Here is a 17,985-nt window from a genome sequence, read left to right on the forward strand (position 1 = left end):
TATAACATTATAGTTAAAAACAATTTCAGACAAAAATAACTTATAAAGTGTCTTTTGATTGTAGTAAACTTTCGTTTTCTATCTCTTACTAAGATTATATTTGTACTCCGTACATTATAACATTAAACTCCAAGTATAGTTAATTTATACAATTAATTTAATAAGAAAATTTCTTTATAAAACAAATCTAAAAAATACCGTGCTGTAGCACGAGAACTATACTAGTCTTGAATTATGGACTTATTTATAATGTTACGGTATTGCACATTTAATAACACTCATTTAAATGATCATGTATCAATAATAACATACTTTATGTTATTACGACCCGTCCATTTTTTGTACGGGTTTAAAACTAGTTTTAACAAATAAAGCCTAACTTACGATCAAATCTAGCAAAACTGACTCGACCCGAATAACCCAAAATCCAAATTAACCTGAACCTATTCACACATTTTTTGTGTACCCTTTTCCTAATCATCCCATCTTTTACTGTAACATACTTTCCCACCATAACAAAAAGGGGAAAAAGGGTAACAACAAGAAGTAACAATAATAGTAATAATAATAATAAAATAATACTCGTAAAAACAACAAAAAACCAAGTTTTTCCCACTACAAATATCCAAACTGCCTGGTTTTTTTGTTGAAGTCAGACATCTCTTAATACCATGGCCCCTGGTTTTGCACCTTCTTCCTTTGTTTATAACACAGCACACAGAAATTTTTCCCTTCATTATCATATTTATCCTAAAAAAATACTCAAAAATCTCTCAACTTTCATACTTTCCAACATACCCATCTCGTTTTTCACACTTATTCCCACAGATCTGTACCTGGGTTCATCCCATAATTTTAATTTACTGTGTTCCAAGATAAATTTTGTGGTTTTTTGGTTATGCACACCAGGTGTTTGTTTAAATACCTCACTGAAGAAAATTGAATTAAATTGTGTTTTTGTTGTTGGGTTTGTGAATTTGAAGGAAAATGGAAGGTGGGTTAGTTCAACATAAGATTGTTGGGCATGTTAATACAAATAGTAGGGTTAGTAAGAAGAAAAAAGTAGTTAGGAGAAGATCATTGGTGTTATCGTCTTCGTCTTCGTCTTTGTCGTCGAATAATGCAAGGAAATCAGTATCTTGTGATGGCAAAAATGATGTTCCAATTTGTTTGGGTTTGCAAAGGCTTTATCATGTTTGTAAGAATGTGTTTAAAGGTGCTGGATTTGTTCCTCCTCCTCATGATGTGAATAAGCTCTGCAATATCCTTGGTTAGTCTTCTTTTCTCGTCTCCGTCTTATAAAAGTATATTGTTTTTTCGCGTAGAGGGAGTCACAAGGGCGAATATGATACTTACGGGTTTGAACCCAGGTCATGAGTAACACCTTTCACGTGTTAAATTTTTACACCGACAAAATTGAGATATAATCTCTTTGTTTATTGTTGATATAGGCGCTGTCATTTGAAAATTTCGAGATTTTAAGTTAAAATTTTCGAATTTTTTTGAGGTCCCCTATATTATTACCCTTTCTCCCCCTACTGACTTCAAATCCTGGCTACGCCGGATATATCCATTTAACACATTGTTCGTCTGAAACGGTTTTATAGGAGACTAATTTGATGTTAAATCATGTTATGTTACTTCTTGTGATGATATTAGAAGTTTAAATTTTGAGTTAGTTCTTATTGTTTTTCCTAATTCGTATAATATAGGCATAAATGTGATTTCGAATGTGTCACGTAAATTCCCATGAAGATCTCTACATTTCACATGCATTTTGGAATGAGAAAGGATGATTAATTTCTTATTGATATGATTCAATAATGCAGGTTTTTACTAAATATAAGATCCAAATTTTATTTCAAGTAATGAAATAATGAAATGATCATTTACTTAGCTTGAAAAAACCGAAAAGAAGTTTAATTTTAGGATTTTTACTGTTCTTAGTAACTTATTTCACTAATGAATAGAATCAAGAAAATAGGAGGATCATGTGTATTTTGAAAGCATGATCACCATGCATATACTTCCTCCATTCCATTCAATTCTATACATTTGCTTTATACACGTATATCAATGCTCGTTTTCTTTTGTTCATATCTTTAGTTACATATTAATAAAAATTTGATATTCACTACTCGGTAAAACAATTTAAACAAGATCTCAAATGATTATCTTCTATTCTATATATTAGAAGTTGTATCGAAGATTCTCCCCACTTATGCCCAAAAAGCAAATGTATAGAATTGAATGGAATGGAGGAAGTAATAATTATGCGATAAGATCCTTTAGAGTTTAACTCATCAAATTTTCAGGATTGCGGTGTATGAATCCTTATCCTTATTAAATGCATATAATAATCTTGGCCATTAAATATTATGAATGATAGCTTTACGAGCACCGCTAAGTACCTTCCCTTATGGGTCTTCTTCTCTTACAAACGAATAAAATAACATATTTTGCTTACATGGATAACAAATGCAAGTGGCTAGAATATATTATTTTATCGGTTTGTTGAGAGGAGAAGATAGGAAAAGACACAAAGAGATCATCCCATAGATTGCTCTAGCTTTTTGAGCAATGCTAAGTACCTTCTCTTCCGGGTCTTCTTTCCCACCTTCTCCTCTCACAAACGAATAAAATACAGTATATGTTGCTTACATGGATAACAAATGCAAGTGGCTAGAATATATTATTTTATCGGTATGTGATAGGAGAAGATCGGAGAAGACGTGAAAGTTGAAAGAGGCTGTCCATACATTGGTCTAGTTTTATTGTCATTGTCAACATTATATCCAAACGTTAATCATGAACACTCATGAGTCATGAGTCGTTAATCTAGTTGACATACATGTGCTGATGACTTGATGTGCTTCTTATCAGCTTCCTCCTGATTAAAGGTACATCATGCACATTTGCACGCTGTAAGCAAGCTTTGGATGGTGATTTAACAAAATAAGTGGATAACTTCTCATGCTAGTTGTGAGGATTGTGCTACGCCTCTAGTTATAGACAATATGGATATTGACAAATAAAAGTGAGATTAGACATAGAATGGGTTGAGTCACACCCACTTGAAAAAAGTTACGAGTTCACTCATTGGCGGGATCTACATCCAAAGATCTCGAATTATTGGATACTCAAAAGTTAACAGTTTTTTTTTTTTTTTTTTTTTTTTTTTTTTTTTTTTTTTTTTTTAATGTTAAAATAGCTCGTATATTTTCATCGGGGTTTGCCAGAATATTTTTTTGAAGATCCACTACCGAGTTCACTTTAGAAGTATATAAGTGGAGTAGTGGTATTAGTAGTAGATCCTAGATTTATAAAGTGGATACTCTCTCTTTGGTTTGTCAGTGGTCACATATGCTCAACATGTTGACAAACTTATTAAAATAAAAGCTCTCCGACACTCACATCGCAAATGAGTCCGTTAAAAATCAGTTAGTATGTGTAGTGATCTTAAACTCTCCACATAATCCCTCCATGGGATTATAAACGAAGTCATGTGCTCTTATAGCATATAATTTCCGTGGAGTAGAAATTTGTGACACTAAATCTTAAATTATGTAATTATGTGTGGATGTAGATAAGTGTAATTATGTATGTGGCGTTCAAAAACTATAATGACCACAAATAACATACACATAAAAGGAAAAATTCAATGTAGGAATATTGATGAACAAGCAAGTTGAAAAGTATGTCAAAAGGTTGTTTTGGAATATTTATGAATAGTTTAGATTCTACCGCCGCTGGTATGTAAAACCGGTGGAAGAAATTGAACTTCTTTACAAAGTTACCAAACATAGTTCAGTTGAAGTCTATAAATTATTGAGCTCAACTGAACCTAGACTTTATAAGTAACTTCTTTCAATTCCCTGTCAAATAAATAAATAATCACCCATATGGGCTCAAAATTCAAAATTGTCTCGTGCTTTAGACACTTGGAAGCTTTGAATTACATGAACTTACCTCCTTTAATGGTTTTCAGACAGCCTGAAACCTGAAGATTTGGGACTGAGCAGAGAACTACCGTTTTTCAAGCCAGGAAGGAATGCCAACAAACCTCCGAGAGTCTTATGCACCACTGTATATGAATGTCCCAAGATGAAGTTTTCTGTAAGTTCACTCCCATGAATCATCATTCGTAAATACATGATCTTTTATTTCAAATGGAGCCAAAGATTGAGTATATAAAAGCATTATATTAAGAGGTGATACTAACTGCTAGGCTCAGACGGTCATTAAGATCATGTGTCAGTCTTAATTTTGGCTTTATATTAAGGTTGTGTATCGTCAGTAAGTATCCTATAATAGAAGCAAATTCTAGTTCTAAAATGATTTCTATAATATTGTGAAAATATGGTATAATTGGAATTAAAGCGGTGAGTACTAGTTCTAAAATGATTTCTAATACTCCGTATAATAGAAGCAAATTCTATGTAAAAAGGTGTGTTGTTGATGAGAAAGTGGTTACTAACAAAGTAACAAGTACTCAGTACAAATTATGACAAGTACTGTAAAAAGGTTTGGGGCCAATTTTAAAATTGACCCCTATGAAGGCACTTTAAAATCCAATTAAAGCGGTTTCATGATAATTTTAGCAAGAGATCGTTTCATACAAGATTTTTTGAAAATGAAATGTGGGTTGATAGATAGACATACAGTATTACAGTTATATTCTTCTGATGACTGATAATCTCTTGTTTTTTTTTTTCAATTTGCAGCTGGTTCTTTTTTTTCTTCCGGCATCAGCTGTCATTCCCCTTCATAATCACCCAGAAATGACGGTCTGCAGCAAACTTCTTCTGGGTACAATGCACATTAAAGCATTTGACTGGGATGATTCTGGAGATGTCAAACCTGAACACGAATCGCCTTCATCATGTGAGTCTTTAGTGTCTTTTTCTCCCGTCCCACGGTTATAAACTTCTAACAGAAAATCTCCTTTAAAATTTTGCACTACAATAATATAATTATCGTAAAACCCAATGTTATTTACCTAAATTCCCGAATAAAATACTCCGTAATTGTTAAATGGCTACACAGGGTTTTAGTTAAATGATACTTTCCTTACACAAGTGTTTCTGTGGTTCTCAATGGATTTGGTGTAACCTTCCGCTAAACCTGGATTTTGTTTGCAGCGAGGCTAGCAAGATTGAAAGCGGACAGTGTATTCACTGCACCGTGCGACACATCTGTCCTATATCCCACCTCAGGAGGCAACATCCACGCGTTTACTGCCATGACGCCTTGTGTCGTGCTTGATGTCATTGGACCACCTTACTCGAAAACAGATGGCCGAGACTGTTCCTATTACGAAGAAATCAAGTGCGGATCTTCAGGCAAGTTTCATTGTTATCATAATTAGTAAATAGATGAGCAACTGCAGATTAGTACCGTCTTTATCAAAATAATTTGATTTAGCATTTATCGTTTCTTTCTCTTCTTGGCTCTGAAAGCAATGTTTTTAACGGAATGGTATTTTACAAAACGCAGATGGAAAGTTGGAAAATTTGAAAGACGAGGAACAGTCATACGCATGGTTGAAAGAGATTGAGGTGCCAGAACATGCGCAGATGGACTGTATAGCGTACTTAGGTCCCCGGGTTATCGAGACTGATACTAGCTAACTTGGCTCTTGTATTTAGCCTGTTCTTTGCTGTGTTGTTTCTTAAACAAAAATAGATGTTTTTCAACTCCAGTAGTTGCGTTTTTTCCCTCGGCATTTGGGAAGGAGTTAGGATTTTACGCGTTGTTCAAACCACAGTTCAATTATAATCGAGTGTAGCTCGTTGTACAAAGTTTTCATGAAGGTTTTTTGCGTGGTTTGGGTTCTTGTTATCGTGTCAAGCATCTTCCTGATATTATCTTTCTTTTTTTCTCTTTTTTTTTTTTTTTTAATAAATGATAAGGTAATGCAATACAAAAGGATACATGGATTCGAACCCGTAACCTATAGCCTAAACATTGTTCGGTAAAATGAGGATAGATGATGGTGATGACTGCTAATCTTTTATTTGCTCTGGTTAATTCTTTTTGAGACCAAAAATGGGTCGTAGGTAAATAAGGCAGGTACGAGTTTAGATTTCCACACTAAGAGGGCGGATAATTTTGACATCCCTACTAATAACAAACAATTATCGTACAACCTATAAAAGGTGACACCGTTGGATAATATTGAGAGTTGAGACTAATATGATTACGAATTCCTAGGTGACCAAGAAGCGAGATAGTTGTCCATAAATAATCCAAACTTTAATTTACGTAATTTATTTTCGCAGTACACATTTTACTCAGTTTAGTACTTTTTGCGCAAATTTTTCCATTATCATACCCCTGATTAAGAAATCTCTAAACCTAATTCTTTCAATTCATAACCTTATAACCTCTCAAATTAATCAACGTTTTTCAATTATAAATGATAATTTGCATGTGTAACATGTATTTGATTCGTTAATTAGGGTCTAGGGTTTTAAATGTTAGAATATACGCGGTTGGGTAGTGGTATAGGTGGAGTATGGCGGAGCCAATGACGACATATAGGTGGCCGACCGCCGGCGCTCATGGTAGTGTACGACAGAAAGGGAGTGGTCGTGAGAGAGGGTGCAGACGTGCAGTGGCCAAGGAAATGCGATAGTGGATGAGACTCAGTACTCTAGGAACAAACAAGCTGTTGGTGTTCCCTAAGGAATTTCCTCTAAATCAAGTGCAAAGAGTAAGATGATGTATGACGGATTAACGGCTGAAATTCATAATCAACAACATTCAAATTATACGCTATGATTATGTGAGAAATTTGTGATTTTATGATTTTTTTTTTCCTTATGCAGTACGAGAGGAGAATAGAAAGGGGGAAATGGGAGGGGCAAAATGGTCACAAGTGTACTATAATGAGTAAAATGTGTACTGCGAAAATCAACACTCTTAATTTATTGTAAAACAATTACTTGTATTTTACCGAAATAGGTACATAAAACTCGGACATTTTCACACAACTTTTCAAAAATAGCGTTATCGTACCCGTTTATTTTATGAGTTGTGAAACCGGACCCAATAACGGATTACCCGAATGTCCGAAACGCCACAGTAAGCTTCTCTCACTCTAATTCTCCAAATTCCCCAAAACTCTGCAAAGATTCAAACTTTCTTGAACTTCTAGCACAATCACATACTGCAGCATAATGGGTATTGAATGTCTTGTTCTAGGTGTGTAACTTCATCGTCAATTACCCTTTTACTTTTACTTTTACTTTTACTTTCAATTACCATCTTAATTTTACTGTTTATATTTCACTTTATTTTACTCGTCCCGGTCATTTGTTGTCCTTTTCCATATTGGGATGAGTTGTTGTCCTTTTTATTTTAAGAATGAACTTGATGAACAATTTGATCATTCACATTCAATTTGGTCCACTTGTTATTTAGTAATTGACCCCTTTCTCTTTCCTTGGTTTTTGTGCCAAAACCAAAAGATAACAATTGACCGGGACGGAGGGAGTATTAATTCAATTGACCGGGACGGAGGGAGTATTAATTAGTTGTTGTTGTTGTTGTGGTGCTCATTTTTGTTGTTTTTTGGAATGAATTTGATGCAAAGGTGCGGGACAAGAAGTGGGAAAGAGTTGTGTTGTAGTGAATTTGAATGGGAAGAAAATTATGTTTGATTGTGGAATGCATATGGGTTATCATGATCGTCGTCGTTATCCTGATTTCTCGCTAATTTCGAAGACTGGCGACTTTGATCGAGCTTTGACTTGCATTATCATCACTCACTTGTATTGTCTTTCCCCTCCTTTTTATGATTGTTCAGTTTTTTTATTTTTCCTTAATTTAGTTGGATAGTTTATGGATGGTTATGGTGAATGTGTTCAGTGGCGGAACCAGGATTTGATGTTGGGGGCGAAAAAAAATGGGGGTGGGGGTGGGGTGTGTGGAACTGTGGATTATTGATGCAATAGAGTTAGCCAAACAAGATCGAAACTTTTTAGTTAAAAAGTTTGAAATTTTCGTTGTTCATGAGTGGGACTGCCCTTGCTAGTCCTCACCTGGTTGTGCCACTGATCATGTTGGTAAATGGGATTATTTGGGTTTGTTTTACAGTTGAGACTCATATAACGGTTGGATTTGGAATTTAATTGTGATTGTTTTGATTGTATTTTGTAGCCATCTGGATCACGTTGGGGCGCTTCCTTACTTCACTGAAGTTTGTGGGTATCGTGGTCCAATTTATATGACGGTATGCTATCACATCACATGACTTGATTCTTGTTACTTTAAGCCTTCACTTTTGTTGTGCATTTGACTTTCGAGACTTATCTTGTATCTGACGTCCTGTGATCTTACCCCTGAGCCTAGCCAAGGTTGCTGGTTTTGGGCTGGTCATTGTAGAATATGTCGAGGAAATGGATTAGTGTTGGGCAATATGCCATGCTTTTGATATCTTTACCATTATTTGAGGAATTATCACGTCAAATTGATGGACTAATTAGCGATGGTAATTGTCTCGTCTTGTAAAGTTGTACTCCGTAAATCTTTTCATGTCAAAATTGATAAGCTATGAGCTTATCAGTGACTTGAATACTGGCATATTTCTTATGCAGACTTGAAAATTGTTCTTTGGGTCTCATATGGGAACCCATATTGCGGTGCTTCTTTGATAGACTTTCTGCACCTATTACTTCATGATATATTTCATCTCCTTGCTTACTATATATCTTTGATCATCAGTATCCAACAAAGGCGTTGGCTCCATTGATGTTGGAGGATTATCGCAAAGTGATGGTCAATCAAATGGGGGGAAAAGAACAATTTACGGCAGACCAAATAACTGCGTGCATGGAGAAAGGTAAGCTTTTGTTTGAGAATTCTTTCTTTTCTGCGTAGTCATCCTCTATTGGTCCCATCTTGTTCATCTTTGCGACTCTGCCAATATGTATATCTATTTCTGGCGGGTAAAGCTGTGTGCTCTTCCTCCTGGTATGGTTGGAAATTTGGAAATAGAATAGAACGTTATAAACTTTCATTTCATATAACATTTGAATTTGCATTTCCGTGATATTTTTTTTTTTTTTTTCGTGATTCCTGTACTTTTGGGTAGTTTTGGCTTGGGTATGGTTATGCACTAGTCTCATATGTTTGCAGCTTTGTTGATCACATGTATTAGTGGATAGCTCAAAGAAAGCGCTTAACGATCATATTAGATAAGTTTGATGCTGTCATGAGTACAAGGCTTTCTCCTCTTAGCCAAAGTCACTGAGACTTGTTGATGACTTTACAATTTGTCTGAACATTCTAGTATTCTATTCTTTCTCTCCCTCTTTATCTGATAAACATCTAGACTGCGACTGCTGGTATGCCTTCTTTAGCAGTTATGGTTAACAACTTTGCAATCATAGCTATTCAGCTGCCTAATTATTAGACACTAAACATCGAAAACCGAGGCCGAGAAGATCATGTATAGCCTTGTCCTTCTGAGAAGTATTAATCTAGACTTGTAAAGAAACCTTGCGATTTACTGATGAAGTTCCTTGCATGTTATATTTAAGTAGGGCCTCTGAGATTATAGTGAACATTTATTTTGTGTAGCCTGCAGGTACTTTATGCACCTGACTTTCCCAACCCTTCCTTGGAGAATGTGGACCTATAATGGATGATACTCCTAACCATCAAATTTGCCTGACTATCCTATTACACCGTGATTTTGGGATTACTGTTATACTCATTCTAGATTTAACTCGCCTAGTGCTTCAAGTTCTTAGCTGATGGTGTACTATTGTTCATCAGTTTCCCAATTTAATGGTATGTTATTGTAAGTTTAGTTGACAGTAGGCATGTTTATTAATGTGATTTATTTTATGCTATGTGAGTTTGACACCTATTCATTGCGCTTCTATCAAAATGTTACAAGAATTTTACGCTTATGTGACTCTAGATTTTGGAAATCAAGAATGTAATTTTCTCTTTCTTTTTTTCCGCAGTTATACCTATAGACTTAAAGCAAACGGTTCAGGTTGATGAAGATCTTGAAATTCGTGCCTACTATGCAGGCCATGTGAGATTCCAGTCTCTTCTTTTCTATATATTGAATGTTGAAGGGAAATAGTAACATAATTTCTCTAAAATAATGAAAAATGGTAACGTAATTTCCTGTCAATAATTGACTGATTTTGGCCACCCAACGAACACCAACGCTCATGATACTGTTGTGCACAACAAACATAAAACTTAAACTCTAGGCCACGTTCGCCCAACCCCTCTGAAGTCCCGTCACTTCAGTATTTTGGGTGGATCGATTATAATAGAAGATCATGTGCAAATTTCCTGTTCAATTTCGTTCCAGCCACAGGGAACATCATGTGTAAAAATTCCACTGATATTGCACTCTCAATGCTTCTTTAGCTCATTAAACTATCTATATTTGGGCAAGGCAGGCAATTATTTCTTTGAGAACCTCTACCAGAGGGGCTTGACTATCTTAAACCTGAATAATAATATTGAAAATTAGAAAATTTGAATTATTCATTTTTTTTTGAACTGATCAAATGAATAAATGGCAGAATTTTTGTATATTAATGCCTTCTCTATGTTTTTATTTGTTACCTTGTCCACCAGTCTGCTTAAACTTGTGAAATTGTCTTTGATTAGGCCTTTACCTTTCTTTTCTCTATTTTTCTTTTGACGTTTCTTATACTAATGGGGTTTTCAGGTGATTGGAGCTGCGATGATTTATGCAAGTGTGGGAGATGCTAAAATTGTGTATACAGGGGACTATAACATGACCCCTGACAGGCATCTTGGTGCCGCACAAATTGATCGTCTACAGCTGGACCTAGTTATAACTGAGTGAGTATATCTTATTCTCGGTTTCATTCGTTTAAAAGTTATGTGACTCCTGTTGATCTGATATGTGGGTTTCTATTGCCGGGCAAATAAACTTGTAGACGTGTCAATGGTTAGCAATTCTACTGTATTTTTAGAAAATGGAGTTACTCGAAGAAAGATGAACACTGGCCCATTTTCAGCACTTTCATGCTTGATAGTGCTGCTTAGTAGCGTGCATGCATTTTTTCCCCTGGAAATAAATTGTCGATGAGCAGAAAGAAGTACAACCAAGGAGGACTAAGCATCTTCGTAGTTGAAAACTAATGACAAGTCAGACCAATTATGTTAGTAACTTCCGTTTCACCGTGTTCTTCCCACTTTTCATGGTATGTGAAGGAAGTTTTGGAAACTGGGAAGAACATGAAGAAATGGAGGGAATATAAGCTTGTTAAATGGAAATACTGTGTGATAGTATTCAGAAACTAGGTGATGTTGTTGTATCTATTTTCCACTGTACATCAAATGAGAGTCTAGATATAAGAATTGCATGATTAGAAACATTAGACTTGTGACACAATTATATTTTTTTGTTCGTAAATCTGATTAATATGTACGTATTTGGTTAGTACGACACTGTTGTAAGTTTAAACCATTACCTTTTGGCATTTTGCTGAAATGCTGGATTGGACTAAGCATATTTCCAATGGAGCCAAAGACTATTACTCTTTGGTTTTGGATTATGATGGAGTAAAGCAAAATGGCTCACTAAAGTGGCTGCCTTTCTTTCTCTTGTGAAGTAGCAGTCCTTCGATGCACTTCTCGACGCAATTTTCATCTTGGGTCATTCGGAAACAGTCTCTTTGTGTTTCTAACACAAGGGTAAGGCTTCGTACATCCGACCCCCCCTTACCCCGCAATTTGCGGGAGCCATTGAGGCATTGGGGTAATGTTGTTGTTGTTGCTGGATTGGACTAAGCTAAATGTGTCCTTGAATTACCCTCACATGCTATCAAAATGATGTAGTATTATAGTGGCTAAAGTTCATACTCTGTATCGACTTGGGTTTGCAGTTGGTAAGTAAGAATGATTGATGAAGAGCTTTTTACAAGGTTATTCTTTCGTTTTTCTTTTACAGGTCAACATATGCAACAACGGTGCGAGATTCTAAATATTTTCGTGAAAGAGAATTTCTGAAAGCTGTAAGTGATCCTAGTTTTCAGTTTTATCTATCTGTGGGACTGTCAAATATGTGTTTTCCAATTTTCAGTTTTATCATGAACTTTTATTTCTCTTGTTAAGTGGAGGCTGTGACCAATGCACATAGCTATAGCAAGGGGGAAATCTCCTTGTAATGCACATCTTAACATATTTGGATCTCTAACGACTGTCATAACCCTTTTTTTTTCATTTCCTAACAAAGTAAGCATTTTTAAGGAATATGCGTGTTCATAGCTGTAGGGACTTTGGTCCTATCATTTTATAAGGATTTTCTCAAAAGATTTAAACCATAAAGAAAAAATAGGTGTGGGGAGAGTTCAGTTTATGCATCACTGCACAGATGCTTTTAAAGGCTTTTCATTTAAACTGTTTGTAATCTATTCTACACAAAACATAGTCTACTAGGTAATCGGGAGACTTATTAACCAGTTTTGTAGCAGAACTACTGTTGTGACTTTCTTTCCTGTGCATGCTAGGATATCCTGACGGACTATAAAATTTGTATTTCTCTCTACATTAGTAAAAGTAACTACATACTCTCATAGCTTTGTGCTAATCTGTTACCCAATTATACAGGTACATAAATGTATTGCTGGTGGAGGAAAGGTTCTTATTCCTACGTTTGCTCTTGGGAGGGCTCAGGTATCCTCACTCTATTGAGACATTACCTTCTATACCCAGGGTCCTAGGTGGTTCATTTGCCTTGGTTATATGTCATAACAGTTGTCCTTTTATTTTATTTTTCCCTAGTTCAAGGGTATAAAATATACGGGACGGGCTCAATTGATGTTCCTACTTCCTCCTATTTATTTTTCTAAGATGGGAAAATTCATTTAGCTTGCATTGAGATTCTACTAATCATCATTAAAATTCTCTCCAGTTGCTTTTAAGATGTAGGTATTAACAAGCAAGCTAAAATTTGCATGTTTCCTACTTTAGTGGTCCAAACCAAGGTTGCCTAATCTGTTATGAGTACCCCATGTCCTCGTCTGATACCTGATACTCTTTATAGAGTGTTTGCTACATTGATTTTAAGTAAATCGTGATAGGAATGCTTCAATCGAATTCATAGTTCGTCAGTGTTGAGCGAATCCTGTAACTTAAGTCCAAGCATTCAAGACAACCAAAATTTTTGGCGCTCTTGTTTTAACGAAGCACATCAACTGCACCACTGAAGTAGTGCAGGCAAGATAGAGTAGCAAAGCAAAGACAAATAAGTCGACCTACATCTAATCCTTCCACTGAGTACCTTTCATCTCTGGCCATCTGGTGTTTATGCCTGTCGTATATTTTCTCTGATTCTCTCTCTTAAATATGAGTCATCGCCGCATGTCAAGCATGACACGTCTTCTACATATCGTACTCACCATCCCTATATCCCCCTACACAAGTGGAGTAGAATCAGATTGTACAAGGTTCTTTGTTATACTGAGATTGTACATGAACTTTCTGAATAGCTTGTTTCTTATAATTTGTTTGATCAATTCAGATATCTAAAAGTTTGTTTCTAGTAATATTTTTCTGAAATTTACCATGTAGGAACTTTGCATATTGCTAGAGGACTATTGGGAACGGATGAATTTGAAGGTTCCAATTTACTTTTCTGCAGGTTCGTTTTCATTACGGTTTAACGTTATTGAAATGAACAAGGCTACAGCTTCTGTGTCATGTTTGTTGCCTTTTCCTCTGAATGTGTCTCACTCATTCGCACCATACAGTTGAGATTCCTATTAGGACGGAAGAATATTAGAGTTTCAGAGTGGCCAAAGCAGAAAAATTGCACCTCACACTATTATCAAACGTATTTTTTTTATTGATTTCCCTAGTGTCCGAAAGTTAGAGCGTGCTACTCTTTGAAAAATAATAGTAGAAGGTTTCAACTTTCAAGAATCCGTTTTTATTATTTCCATTACATCCCAACCAAAGAACAATAACCTCAAACTAGTGTTTCCACTTAAAGATTGTACTCCCTCCATTCTAGTGTGTTATTTACACTTCTCATAATTTTTTGGTCACATATATTGAAACATGTAAAGAGCTAACATGTATTTAGATGTTCATTTTCAGGCTTGACAATCCAAGCTAACATGTATTCCAAGATGCTTATTAGCTGGACTAGTCAGAAGGTGAAAGAGGCATTCACTACGCGTAACGCATTTGATTTTAAACATGGTATGGACACTGCACTAGTAAATTTGGTAGGATGTATCTGTTAAAGGTGGTTCTGTTTCTTAATATATTGGGTTGAGATCGGTAGTTTTTCACCTCATAACCACAAGTCTTGTGTACTGTTAAAAGGTTTTATGAGAAGAATCTTTACTTTGGCTAAAAGTTGGCGTCTTAGTAACTCCTTGCCTATTGTTAAAAAAATTCGTCTCTCTAATAAAGATTCTCTTAAACAATACTTCGTTCGCCATCAAGGAAATGATGTTTACTTGCATACATCACAGCCTTTCTTAGCTTGCTGCAGCTACAGTCTTGTTAGAAACTTTGAAGTGACGGCTGTCTATCAATCCTTAAGTTAGTTAGGTGCTTCCTGTACTTCTGATGTGATTGATGGTGTTCCTTAGACCACAGCTCTAATATCTCTAGGAGTGTGCTGATCGTATTTTGTGGTTGTGTGAAGTTGTTCCAATGATCTACTTTCAGTATTTGCATGGTTAATTGGTTATATTTGGCCCATTCTCTAGGTCAAGTCATGCAGCCTAAACCACCAGTCCACCACAGACTGATAAGGCAGCAACCCCCCATATCTTTACAAAGCAGTTTCTATACAAAGTCGTGCTCCTGATTTAATACCTTGTCTCATATTAACAAGCCTTCCTTTGTTTATTAAAGATGAATGGACCAAAGTATAGTTTAACAGATCTTTCCCACCGTTTTTGTATGAGAAGTTGGGTATTTGCTTGTGTTGCTTCCGTGGGATTCATGTAGTCTACTATTCCATCTCTAATAATGGTCTGTCACTGATTAACCATATAATTAAATGAGTAACATAGAGTTTTCTGTTGGCTCCCATTTATGATGTACTGCAGTCTCATAGCAGACTCGCCGTTATTCTTTAGGATATTGAAGTTTAAGAAGTTAGACTTTTTTGTGAGTTTCTTTTTCTGTAAGTCGGACACGGTTTCTCTGGTCTACAATTACTTATGCAGATTAAGTTGTGCAGTGTGCAGTTTTGAACGTGCTATGATAAATGATTCTGGTCCATGTGTTCTCTTTGCAACACCGGGGATGATAAATGGCGGATTTTCACTAGAAGTTTTCAAGCAATGGGCACCATCGGCAAAAAATCTCGTCACTTTACCTGGGTATTCATTCTAATTTCTGGTTATTGTTCTATACCTTGTTTCTGCTGTTTAAGATAACAAGGAAAAAAAATTCTGGTTACTAATGTGCTTCGACTTTCTGATTTATCAAAACATCTATTTTCATATTATCTTTTCAAAAAGTTGTAGCTATGGTATATTGCAAGAAAAATAGCTTTCAAAGTTGACTATGAAAGTTAAAGAGGGAGAATATAATGGGATGGAGTTTGTATGTACCTTTCATAGATCCTCCTCTCAGAGGGACGACACGACATAATGGGATGGATTACATACCTTAGTATCTGAGCTGCTTTCTCGTACATCACTTGAGTTTCTTACCTAGTTAGTTCCAGTTACTTTGGAGGCTGTTTTTCTGGTGCGTAAGTGTACTGATCATTTCAGAGGTTCATTTTATGTATCGTGTGTAGAGTTGCTTTATATTTGCAGATTTCATAATCTGAATCAATGGCTTCTCATATCCGTTTACTCAAAATCTATCCTTCCGCTTCATATATCCTTTCATATCCAAAATATGCTTATGCAAAATTTAGAGGATACATGTGTTAATAACTACTGTTTGATTGGAAAGGTTGGTTGTGTATTGAAGATATGAGACTACACTTTCGCTTTCATATGGAAGGTGTGATTGTATCTTACCCTGCACACTACTATTTACCTCCAGGTATTGTGTTGCGGGTACCATAGGACATAAACTTATGTCTGGCAAGCCTACAAAGATCGATTTGGACAAGGATACACAGATTGATGTGCGATGCCAGGTTACTGCTATTCCTTCATATTTCGGCTACCAATGTATTCAGTTTTTAACTGGTTCCTTGTATCTTGGATTCTTGTTTATATGTCATTTATTTGTCACTAACCTTACAATTAGTCTCACTATACACGGATATATCCGTCTAAAGTGAAAGACGGGTCAAATATGTTTAAAGTGGTGACATTTTTGGGGCCCACCATGCAACTTGTAACTTGTTGCTTGTCTTATGCTTAAAGTGGGTGGATATTTGGCCCGTCTATAACTATAGACGGATATCTCCGGTGTATAATGAGAATTTGTGCTAACCTTAGGCCTTAGCCACAAAAGCTCTTCAGTTATGTCACAATTTAGAAATTTAAACTATGTCGAGAATTAGGTGGAATTGCCGCCCAATCCCCATGGCACCAAATCGAAAATCTTCCCTGTAGATTTTGAAACATTATGTTATTCTGGGCGCGAATTCCGTCGTTATGCTGTTGTTTTTCCTTCCTGCCATCTCACCAGTCCTGTCGACAAATTTCATACTCGGTAAATAACTAAATATGCAAGACTGGTTTTGGTGCAAGTGCAGATTCATCAACTGGCATTTAGCGCGCACACCGACAGTAAAGGAATAATGGATCTTCTGAAATTTTTGAGCCCAAAGCATGTGATGCTTGTTCATGGGGAGAAGCCTAAAATGGCGACCCTCAAGGGTAAAATCCAGACTGAACTTGGAATCCCTTGCTATGATCCTGCAAATACTGAAACCGTAACAATTCCATCAACTCAGTATGTACGAGCTGATGTCTCATCCTCATTCATGCGCTCTACATTGTGTCCGAACTTCAGCTTTAAAAGCAGTGCAGTGGAGTCTGAGTCTGAACTAGGCGAGAGGGACGATGAAACTCCATCAGTTTTGGAGGTATCATTTCATTATATGGGTTTAAACTTTAAATGGATTGGTCTAAAATGTAAGAACTGCTCATCTAAGTGGTATTGGTGTGCAGTTATGCGATGAGAGGGTTGCAGAAGGGTTGCTAATTCTGGAAAGGAACCAGAAAGCGAAAGTCATCCACCAGGATGAGTGGTCCGGCAAACGAGCAACATGAGCTGGACTACTTGGGGCAGATGGACCGATTTTTTGTGGGTCTAGACTCTAGAGCTTGAAGTGGGTTGGTGATTTTCCATGGGTCCTGCCCTGAAATTGCACAGCCTATTAACACCTAGTGAAGTTTCACGTCGTGCCTACAATGAGGAACCTGCTGTTGTCTGTTGATCGTTAGCTGTGGGCTCACCCTGATGCTTGTTTTTATGTGTCGAGACTCTTGAGTCCATGCAGTTGTGAATTGTGCCTCGGAATGTGGCTAAAAAATTATTTTTATAAATTGAGTTGAAAAACAATTTTACGTTTTGCATATTTGCGTTCATAGACGGATTTTAACATTTTTTCCCTATCAAAAGCTAAATTTTAAATTGTAAGCTGTACTTAAGACGGATTATCATACCACAATACCATGCATTCTTATATTTCTTATATGCACAAGTTGTATGTATGTAAACCGTCTTAAACTTAAGGCGGATTATGCCGTCTTACATTCAATGCTATCTGCAGTATTCCAATTAAGGGTGAGCTAAATACATAGGCACACAATCCAGATTCAGTTTGTATATCCAGTTTTCCCAATCATTGTTTTTATCAGAACCAACCAAAGATTCAACGGTACCCAGTTTTTGGGTCATTTGAATTTGACAATGGTTTTTTACCTGAAGTGGCTGGCTCTCCGTGCCAGGCTTTTTATTACCACCTGAATTTTTTGGTTTTTTCAAACCAAGTTCAGCAAACCATACCACTATAATCTAATCAGCCACTTGGTCATTAGA

General features: G+C 36.2%; 2 protein-coding genes across 2 annotated transcripts; both read left to right on the plus strand.

The window, feature by feature from the left end:
* The first annotated feature begins 647 nt into the window (after positions 1–647).
* LOC141594970 (plant cysteine oxidase 2-like) lies at positions 648–5,836 on the plus strand. The gene is made up of 5 exons (XM_074414952.1): positions 648–1,270; positions 3,989–4,116; positions 4,725–4,884; positions 5,142–5,342; positions 5,497–5,836. The coding sequence occupies exons 1-5, from the start codon at positions 988–990 to the stop codon at positions 5,628–5,630; spliced, it is 906 nt and encodes a 301-aa protein (XP_074271053.1). The 5' UTR covers positions 648–987; the 3' UTR covers positions 5,631–5,836.
* Positions 5,837–6,959: 1,123 nt separating this feature from the next.
* LOC141594942 (cleavage and polyadenylation specificity factor subunit 3-II) lies at positions 6,960–17,643 on the plus strand. Its single transcript, XM_074414925.1, has 14 exons — positions 6,960–7,206; positions 7,598–7,775; positions 8,164–8,236; positions 8,728–8,845; positions 9,978–10,051; positions 10,706–10,842; positions 11,957–12,020; positions 12,616–12,681; positions 13,579–13,648; positions 14,107–14,211; positions 15,209–15,350; positions 16,030–16,126; positions 16,694–17,026; positions 17,112–17,643. The coding sequence occupies exons 1-14, from the start codon at positions 7,182–7,184 to the stop codon at positions 17,211–17,213; spliced, it is 1,584 nt and encodes a 527-aa protein (XP_074271026.1). The 5' UTR covers positions 6,960–7,181; the 3' UTR covers positions 17,214–17,643.
* The last annotated feature ends 342 nt before the right edge of the window (positions 17,644–17,985 follow it).

The sequence above is a fragment of the Silene latifolia genome, chromosome 1, assembly GCF_048544455.1.
Source record: "Silene latifolia isolate original U9 population chromosome 1, ASM4854445v1, whole genome shotgun sequence".
NCBI lineage: Eukaryota > Viridiplantae > Streptophyta > Magnoliopsida > Caryophyllales > Caryophyllaceae > Silene > Silene latifolia.

Excerpts from the sequence above, each read along its gene's own strand:
- LOC141594970 (XM_074414952.1), top strand. The coding sequence starts at position 988 with ATGGAAGGTGGGTTAGTTCAACATAAGATTGTTGGGCATGTTAATACA. Across the intron at positions 4,885-5,141 it reads ACACGAATCGCCTTCATCAT|CGAGGCTAGCAAGATTGAAA; the intron begins GTGAGTCTTTAG and ends TTTTGTTTGCAG. Across the intron at positions 5,343-5,496 it reads AATCAAGTGCGGATCTTCAG|ATGGAAAGTTGGAAAATTTG; the intron begins GCAAGTTTCATT and ends TACAAAACGCAG.
- LOC141594942 (XM_074414925.1), top strand. The coding sequence starts at position 7,182 with ATGGGTATTGAATGTCTTGTTCTAG. Across the intron at positions 7,207-7,597 it reads TATTGAATGTCTTGTTCTAG|GTGCGGGACAAGAAGTGGGA; the intron begins GTGTGTAACTTC and ends TTTGATGCAAAG. Across the intron at positions 17,027-17,111 it reads AAACTCCATCAGTTTTGGAG|TTATGCGATGAGAGGGTTGC; the intron begins GTATCATTTCAT and ends ATTGGTGTGCAG.